Below are 9111 nucleotides of genomic sequence, written 5' to 3'. Positions count from 1 at the left end.
AAACAAGGTGATAATGTTAGGAGTGGATGAAAAGTGTTGTAATTGAGCGTAATAAAGAATATGTGTTTTTCCGAAGTTTTACTTACACATTTTAATCCAACATTAAACCTGTACACTGCTTTACTTAAATTTAACAACACATCACCGGTGTAATCTTTCAAAACTGTGTACCTTGTGAAGAATTTCAAAAAATGATATTCGCTTATGCATGGTGAAAAACAAAACTGTATAGTACTTGGCAACAAACGGCACAAAAACTGTGTTGCCGAAACGATAGATTTTCTCTTCGCGCGACTCTATATACCATCTATACCATTGACTCTGCTTAAAACATTATAATGGGGTATCTTTCACTTCCTTTGAACCAAAATTGAACCAGCGTGTAGATGTTTTAGTGTCAATGTCAAACTCTGTTGATTAAAAATAACAAAAAACAAAATAAATGATGGAAAGAAAATAATAGACAAGTGGGTTTTTCCTTGTTTTGTAATTCATATTATCCGTTTTAAATTGTTAATTCAACAATTTTCAGAAATGGCATCGTGTACAAATAAACCGTCTGCTTCCGTTGAAGCGACTAGTGCTGCTGATAGTGGTTCTAAACAAACCTCTCCAATATCGTCAAAATCCTTCGTTCTAGAGAAAGATGGAGAAAGAAAAATTCTTAAGAAAGTTAAACTTAAAGCACCCACAAAATCGCCTGCAGTAGCAAACGCGGATTTTCCTCCCAGGGTACAAGAGAAAGCTTCGAAAAAATTCGTTTGTACCTTTTGTAAAGCTAGTTTCAACAATCATGAACATCTTCTCGTTCATTTTGTTAAGCATGGAACGCAAACAAACGATACAGCCAAAAACCCGGACAGCCCATTAGACCATAGACATTCCAGTCATGAGAGTACTATAATGCTAATAGAGTGCGAATGGTGTCCGGAAACATTCACATCGATGTCGAAAGCGATCAAACACAAGTATCGGAAACACAACTACGAAAGCAAAAATTACTTCTGTGCCCTTTGCGGGAGGCTTTTTCCTTTGAAGGTGGCGCTCGAACAACACCAAAGCTTAGAGCACGCAAATGACAAAGAGATTAATGTAACGACTTAAAATAAAACCGAGTTACAGTATGGTCTTTATTTTCCTGCTTATTTTTAGGTTCCCCGGTTAGACTACATATGTGGATTCTGTGGCACAGCATTCATCTCCAACTCGGCCTTAGCACTCCACATCAAAACTGCTCATAATTTAGAAAAGAGATTGATCGACCATCCCTTTGTTCCGGTACCGTCAAAGAAAGTACGACTCAATCAGGCTGGTGAAATTTTCTCAATATACTACTGTCATCTGTGTGGATCGGAATATATGGTGAAGTTCAATCTCTTGAAGCATATCGAAGACCATCATTCGTTTGAAGAGAGGAGCGCAGCCCCAGAGGAACTGCTAAAATGTAGTACCTGTGATTCGATGTTTTACACTAAGAAGGCATTCGATGCGCACAATGTTCACCACAAACCAGAGGATCTGTACGCGACCAGCGAAGAACATCGGTTGCACATCGTAGCTCGAGTAGATCAGGATTACGACTTCCGGAGGGTACCGACGGTAATCGATAAGGCACTTGGTTCGCTGAGCGGAGTAAATTCTGCCACAACACTAGCGAAGAATCATCGAAAAAAATTTAAAAAAGACAAAGTTACTTCCAACGGTACATCGAGGTCAAATACTGAAGGCAGCAGTAGTAGCAGTATCATCAACGGAGTCTCCGCTGTGCTAGATCTTAACCAAATTAAACTAGAACAGGGTAGCGGCTTCGAAGCGTTGAGCGCTATGCTGGGCGAATAAACTAGTTTCCGTACTGACGGTAGAAGATTGAAAAAAAGCTAGAGTTAATTTACTACTAGAATGTAAACCGTATTGTGCGAAGCAAATGTACTTTTCAGTTTTATTGATATTATACTGAATGACATCGCAGCAAGTACTTTCTGTGCTACTTATTTTGATCGAAAATTGATATTCGACCCGTTTGATTATACCTATTATAGACACATAAACTCAAGTCGTAAAAAGTAGTTACGAAAACGTTATCATCAAGACCTGAAATTGGGGTTTTATTTTTTCTGACTTCTACATTTCATTATTATCATTTTACCAGACCAAGAATTACTGGAAACAAAACATGTATGTTCGTCTTAAAATTTGAAAACTCTAAAATTCGAAAGAAAGGCGCTTATCATAAAAAACATGTCAAAAAAAATTATAAGTTTGTCATTCAGATCAGTGGCACTACATACAGTTTTAAGTCTACGTTTTATCGCTATTGAAACTTCCTCTTGGGTTATTACAAACGTTTATGAGCATTTTCAGCTCAAAACGTACAAAAATCTGTTTTTTTTACCAAATTGTTCTCTAAAACAAAAACTTAACTCAAAAGTAACAACCCGAACAAAAGACATAGGTTGTAGATACTTCAATGTTCTTTTAGGAACAACATGACTAAAAGTGAGAACTCCATAATATTCAATTACAAATAAAAAATTAAAAAAATATCATTTTTTTGTATTTGATACTTTTTAGGAAAGAATAAAATAACTTTCAATGAAAAATATTTCATCGATATATGAAAAGAACTATTAACATGAAAGTATTTAAATGTATTTGGGAATGTATTAATAAGTTTACTTATTTAGTCCAACGTCAAACATTAGACTAAACTTAATCGAACTTATCTGTGATATAAATTACGTGACCAACCTTTTATAACAGGACATTAGAATCCTTCGCAGTTCTTTTTTCATTGCATTTAATTTATGCTCTCTCCCGCTTCTGTGTGGTGACGACTCCCGAACGCGTGTGTGTTGGTGTTATGTTGTGTATGCGCTTCAGTCTGCGGCGGCGACGACGGTAAACTCCTGTCTTGCGCAGAGAAAAAATAAAGGTTTTCTACTCCCTTTGAGTTGATGTGTATAGGTATAATATGCAATGCAACTCCAGCACACTGCGATGAGCGACGACGTTTGTTCTTCGCCGCCCGCCGTCTCTGAAAAACTGAAATCGTTGTGTTGTGTTGTGGGCTGTGGTGGTGCGTGATGGCTTTTAGTCATCTCTCGTCGTTCGTTCGTGGCTGGTGTGGTGTTCTATCACGTAGTTGTAACCCACTTTCTCGCTTTTTGCTGATTAAATGTGTTTTTGTGTTATTGGTGGTTATATTGGAAGGATTTACTTAGTTTTATCGGATCTACTCGATCCTGCTGTAACTTTTTTAAAGTGAAAGGGATCAACATAACTTCCTGACAATGTGAAACAGGAGGAGTCCCAATAAAAATACAGGTTTTGCTCATTCGTCCCATTATTAGTCGACATCGACACAATACTGAAGGCGAAATAGGCTGTTCGTATGTGTTCCGTCAATACTAGAATTACTGGATATACTACTAAAATACACTATCGACTGGTCTGATGTGCGGGTAAATGTGCGAATAGCATCAATCGATTCGGTCGACATTTGCTCATTCTACGCGGAATTCAATCACGGAAATCAACGGTGTTCTCTAATTCAGCGTACAAATCAAATGCAAACTAGTGTATTCGTAAATGTAACAATGCCAACATGTTCCCTTCGCACCATTCCAGTGAAGTGTTAAAATGGCAGTGAAACAAGTTAATTATTCTGGTCGAGTTGGAGCATAGATTCTGCTGCTTTTGCTGTTGCTATTGTTTGCAGTGTGAAAGTGGGGAACTCTAGCTAGCTAGTCGTCGTCGTCTTCGGTAAGTGGAACAATAATTGAATGAAAATGAGAGAGATTCAACCAAAAGCCGAACCAGTCGTATAGTCGACCGACCGTCGAAGTGCTCGTTGGCAGCGGGAGAACCCGAGTAAAAATATCTCTAGTCTGTGCATGCTTTGGGCTTAATGTACGCACAAAACTCAACTCAGTGCTTTACAAAGGGAGAATGCATGCCTCACTCGCAAGGTTTTTGAAGTAGAATACTTCTCTCAGGAAGTTCGGCTACATAGGGATGTGAAATGAAAATCTAAAACCGAAAAAGGTGAAAAATATGTCCAATTTCAAATGCTAATAAATCGGTTAGTATTCGATGGATTTCCTTCGTTCTTGCAGCAGTAGATTGGAAAATCTTCTAAGATTCTTCTTAAAAATAAGATAATTGTAATTTTATTATTCACACTATTGTACTATTGAAAATAGTCATGCCTTGTCAAAACGAAAAATTCGACCTCTGATTGGTCGTTATATGCTTGCTTCCCAAGCACGGTCGACAGGATCATATACCTTGCAATTGAAAACATGCTATTTGGCCTATATAAGAGCCTGTTTCAGCCGGAGCCGCTCACAATAGTTGTAGACAGCGACAACAGCAGTCCTCTCTTAGCAGCAGCAGTGCAGTGGATACCAGCGATATACAGCCACAACTGTGGCATGGTTATGGATAGCGTAGCAGTTGCAGCGGGTATCAGCATCCATAGCAGCTGATGCAGTGAGGCACTGTGCGATAGCGGGCACTAGTAAATGCATTCAATGAAAAATTGACTCATTTTGACAACACATGAGCCGTCTAGTTTTGAGTGTTAAATCAGATTTTCACTGTTTATTTTATCACAAGAAATACTTTATTCGCACTGTCCGTGATAACGCCAAGATGTGATCGGTGTCTTATCCGATAGTGAATCGAACAACAAATTGTCCTTTTCAGGATGAAATTAAAAACCGGATGATTGAAGAGTTAATATTTTCTCTTGAGTTATTTTACATCTTTAAATTTGTAAAAGTTATAAATTTTACTTTATCTCCGTGTCTCAGAACGTCCTAAATTATGTTTTTCATCAGCACGGCATCCTAAAAATTTTAATTATCTGTATAAAAATTAATTTTTCGCATAACCAAAATTTCAAAATTGTTACGCCCCAATCATGACAAGCAACTTACTATATTATTAAAAATGGTCAATCCTTGTTGAAGCGCAAAATTCGATTGATCTGATTAGTCAACGTTTATGTACTAGAAAAAATGACTGACATGCAAGCAGCCAGGTTATCTTTCTTGTAAAAGTATTCTACTACATCCTTGCGGTCGTGGCTTTGCACACAACCCTCCTGTGATTTTTTTTATAGCGTTTTATTATTGTATTGATTATAATGAATTATAAGGTTATGTACTTCACACCTAACTTGCCTGAAGTTAGTCGAACAAACTGAGTTGAATTTTGCCGAGATAAGTTACGTGTGTAGTACAATACCTTATAATTTATTACAATCAATACAATTTTTACAAACTCAGCATAAATTTCGACGAACATTCAGAAAATAAAACATCTAGAGCATTAAACCTTGAAATTTTTTTTTGTTCACAACATTCAATTGACACGGCACAATACAAAAGTGTCTTCAAAAATCATTGTTGGTTTGTTGCAGGGGCGACTCGTCCATAGGTGCAACCTGTGCATTGCACATGGGGGCGCCAGGCAAAAAATATATTTCAGACGCAAATTTATTTCGATATTTTGTTGGTTTTCAGTTTCACTTTCAAATAGTAACGACTAGACTAAACTTGCGTGATTGCGAACATGATTGTGATTACTTCCTCAAATTGCGACTTTCAAAATTTGTAGTTGAACAGGCAGATTCAAAAGCTACGAGTCGCCCCTGATTTGTTGGCAATGAAATTTTAGTATGTATCTAAAATGATTAAAAAAAATAACGTAGGTAAATTGTCCACTTCAAAGACAAAGATTGTTTGCTAAAATTTTATGATCTCAAAACATACAAATCAATTTTTGTAGAAGTGTCTTTCGTTGTAAAATGTTACTGGAAAAATTGTTTTCGGAATTTTCCCAAAACGATGTTCCCAGACTCACATTTTACTTCCTTGTAAAATAGAATATTTCCGTTACTCAAAATTCTTTATTTTTTGTATTCGGATCTCGATTATTCGGAATTTCAGACTCGATTAACCACAATTTATTTTTTTTTGTGTTTTTAATTTTTATTCCGAAATTTTTCCTTTACCTTTTGGCATATTTGTGACCATTTATGTCACTTTTTATGCTACTCAAGAATTTACCCCCTTTCACCTCAGAAATAATTTCTGGTTACGCCACTGCATCATACAAGCAAAATAAAAGAAGGAAATATTTATTTTTTGTTCGTAAGTAGCCTAATGTGCAGCACTTGGCAAGAGAAACGAATTTCCGAACAGTATCAAAGTTCAATAGGATGAAAATAGACCTACTAGAACTTCTGGTTAATTATTCTGTGTGCTTGCGAAGTGCTCGAGGCATTGCCTCCTCTGAATTTATCCACATTTTTACTAGGGTGATGTTTGGAAAAAAATCACAGGAGGGTTGTGTGCAAAGCCACGACCGCAAGGATGAAGTAGAATACTTTTACAAGAAAGATAACCTGGCTGCTTGCATGTCAGTCATTTTTTCTAGTACATAAACGTTGACTAATCAGATCAATCGAATTTTGCGCTTCAACAAGGATTGACCATTTTTAATAATATAGTAAGTTGCTTGTCATGATTGGGGCGTAACAATTTTGAAATTTTGGCTATGCGAAAAATTAATTTTTATACAGGTAATTAAAATTTTTCGGATGCCGTGCTGATGGAAAACATAATTTAGTACGTTCTGAGACACGGAGATAAAGTAAAATTTATAACTTTTACAAATTTAAAGATGTAAAATAACTCAAGAGAAAATATTAACTCTTCAATCATCCGGTTTTTAATTTCATCCTGAAAAGGACAATTTGTTGTTCGATTCACAATCGGATAAGACACCGATCACATCTTGGCGTTATCACGGACAGTGCGAATAAAGTATTTCTTGTGATAAAATAAACAGTGAAAATCTGATTTAACACTCAAAACTAGACGGCTCATGTGTTGTCAAAATGAGTCAATTTTTCATTGAATGCATTTACTAGTGCCCGCTATCGCACAGTGCCTCACTGCATCAGCTGCTATGGATGCTGATACCCGCTGCAACTGCTACGCTATCCATAACCATGCCACAGTTGTGGCTGTATATCGCTGGTATCCACTGCACTGCTGCTGCTAAGGGAGGACTGCTGTTGTCGCTGTCTAGAACTACTATGAGCGGCTTCGGTTGAAACAGGCTCTTATATAGGCCAAATAGTATAGTTTAAATTGCAAGGTATATGATTCTGTCGACCGTGCTTGGGAAGCAGTCATGTAACGACCAATCAGAGGTCGAATTTTTCGTTTTTGCAAAGCTTAACTATTTTCAATAGTTCAATAGTTTGGATAATAAAATTACAATTAGCTTCATTTGGGAAGAATCTTAGAAGATTTTCCAATCTATTGCTGCAAGAACGAAGGGAATCCATCGAATGCTAACCGATTTATTAGCATTTGAAATTGGACATATTTTTCACTTTTTTCGGTTTTAGATTTTAATTTCACATCGCTATGTAGCCGAACTTTCTGAGAGAAGTATTCTACTTCAAAAAGCATTTTGCGGTTCAAAATCTTTTGCTGATTACAACTTTTGAGCTGCCATAACATTGGGGGAATTAAGATACACGGACAACATGCACTGTGGAAGCTATTTCACATTCAGTAAATTCGACGGGTGCGACAGATTGCTTGCTTGCGTTGACAAAAATTATTAACTTTCAATGACTTGTTTATTTGCCTTGAAAAAGGCATTTTGATTTCCAAAATTGGATTTCCTGATGGCAATCTTCATGTTGCCTCAACAGTGGGGGAATAATGGCAGTCTGGCGACACACGCTGAGAAGAACCGCGCTGCTCCTGAGACGTGATGACCAACCACAGGGCAAGTGGTTTGTTTAATTTGAAGGCAACCACAGGCGCAACCCGCTGCTATGGTCTGTTACTGCTGAGTGCCCATATCTGCTGTTACTGCTGTCAACGTTGTGGACGGTCCATCCAGTTCACCTTCCGACTAATGAATATAGCTAGTTTTCCCAGAAACACTCTTTTATAGCCGAAGGGTGCTACGTAATAGGCCACGCCTTTCAGTTCAGGTTTACCATTTCTTTATGTTCTTTAGACGAATTATTCCACAATTCGCATTTGATTTTTGTATCCAGAGAACAAACACCGATGGTGCTCTCACACACGCAACGGTTTTAACCCGTATCTTATTGCGGTTTGTAACATCAAGCGATTTCGTTTGCTCGCTGTTGCGTGTTGCATCATGTTGCAACTTGGCAGCTGAGAGACGACGAAATTCTGTTTATGCTGATTGATTGAATCGACTTCATATTAGCTCTGCATAGTCGAACTAACTGTCTTTATGAATGCGGTCTAACAGGGCAGTTTGTTATTCAAGGTTGGTTATGCTGATCGCAGCCTTTGCGCTGCCCCTACAGTGGGGGGTTTAATAAATAAAGTAAAAGTAAAAATTAGACAACTACAACAGAATTTGATTGCGTCCCGCACAGAATGTCTGCTTGTGTTGATGCCAGAAAATTATTAACCTTCAATTATTTGTTTATTTGCCTTGAAAAAAGCATTTTGCGGTACAAAATCGAATACTGATTACAACTTTTGAGCTGCCCTAACATTGGGGGAATCAAGATACACGGACAACATGCACTGTGGAAGATATTTTATATTCAGTGAATTGGACGGGTGCGACAGATTTAAATTGCTAGGATGCAACACAGAATGCTTGCTTGCGTTGACAAAAATTATTAACCTTCAATGACTTGTTTATTTGCCTTGAAAAAGGCATTTTGATTTCCAAAATTGGATTTCCTGATGGCAATCATCATGCTGCCCCAACACGGGGGGAATAATGGCAGTCTGGCGACACACGCTGAGAAAAACCGCGCTGCTCCTGAGACGTGGTGACCAACCACAGGGCTAGTGCTGCTGCTAAGGAAGGACGACTGCTGTTGTCGCTGTCTAGAACTATTGTGAGCGGCTCCGGCTGAAACAGGCTCTTATATAGGCCAAATAGCATGTTTTCAATTGCAAGGTATATGATCCTGTCGACCGTGCTTGGGAAGCAAGCATATAACGACCAATCAGAGGTCGAATTTTTCGTTTTGACAAGGCATGACTATTTTCAATAGTACAATAGTGTGAATAATAAAATTACAAT

General features: G+C 37.7%; 2 protein-coding genes across 4 annotated transcripts in view; both read left to right on the top strand.

Annotated features, from left to right (window-relative positions):
- Positions 1 to 381: 381 nt before the first annotated feature.
- LOC129728459 (zinc finger protein Xfin-like) lies at positions 382 to 1975 on the top strand. Its single transcript, XM_055686908.1, has 3 exons — positions 382 to 467; positions 533 to 1092; positions 1153 to 1975. Exons 2-3 carry the CDS (start codon positions 535 to 537, stop codon positions 1837 to 1839), a joined length of 1245 nt encoding a protein of 414 aa, XP_055542883.1. The 5' UTR covers positions 382 to 467; positions 533 to 534; the 3' UTR covers positions 1840 to 1975.
- Positions 1976 to 3091: 1116 nt separating this feature from the next.
- The window catches only part of LOC129717476 (active breakpoint cluster region-related protein), an 89440-nt gene continuing 83420 nt past the window's right edge, over positions 3092 to 9111 (top strand). For 2 of the 3 annotated variants that reach the window (XM_055667399.1, XM_055667390.1), the window contains exon 1: positions 3093 to 3762. The gene's annotated coding sequence lies outside the window, so the exon portion shown is untranslated. Of the gene's footprint in view, positions 3763 to 9111 lie in introns of all 3 variants that reach the window. The other variant, XM_055667450.1, reaches the window with a different exon arrangement.

Source organism: Wyeomyia smithii, chromosome 1 (genome assembly GCF_029784165.1).
Source record: "Wyeomyia smithii strain HCP4-BCI-WySm-NY-G18 chromosome 1, ASM2978416v1, whole genome shotgun sequence".
Taxonomy (NCBI): Eukaryota; Metazoa; Arthropoda; class Insecta; order Diptera; family Culicidae; genus Wyeomyia; species Wyeomyia smithii.
Note: the sequence above shows the minus strand (reverse complement) of the source record. Positions and strands in the feature narration are given on the sequence as shown.

Excerpts from the sequence above, each read along its gene's own strand:
- LOC129728459 (XM_055686908.1), top strand. The coding sequence starts at position 535 with ATGGCATCGTGTACAAATAAACCGTCTGCTTCCGTTGAAGCGACTAGT. Across the intron at positions 1,093-1,152 it reads CAAATGACAAAGAGATTAAT|GTTCCCCGGTTAGACTACAT; the intron begins GTAACGACTTAA and ends GCTTATTTTTAG.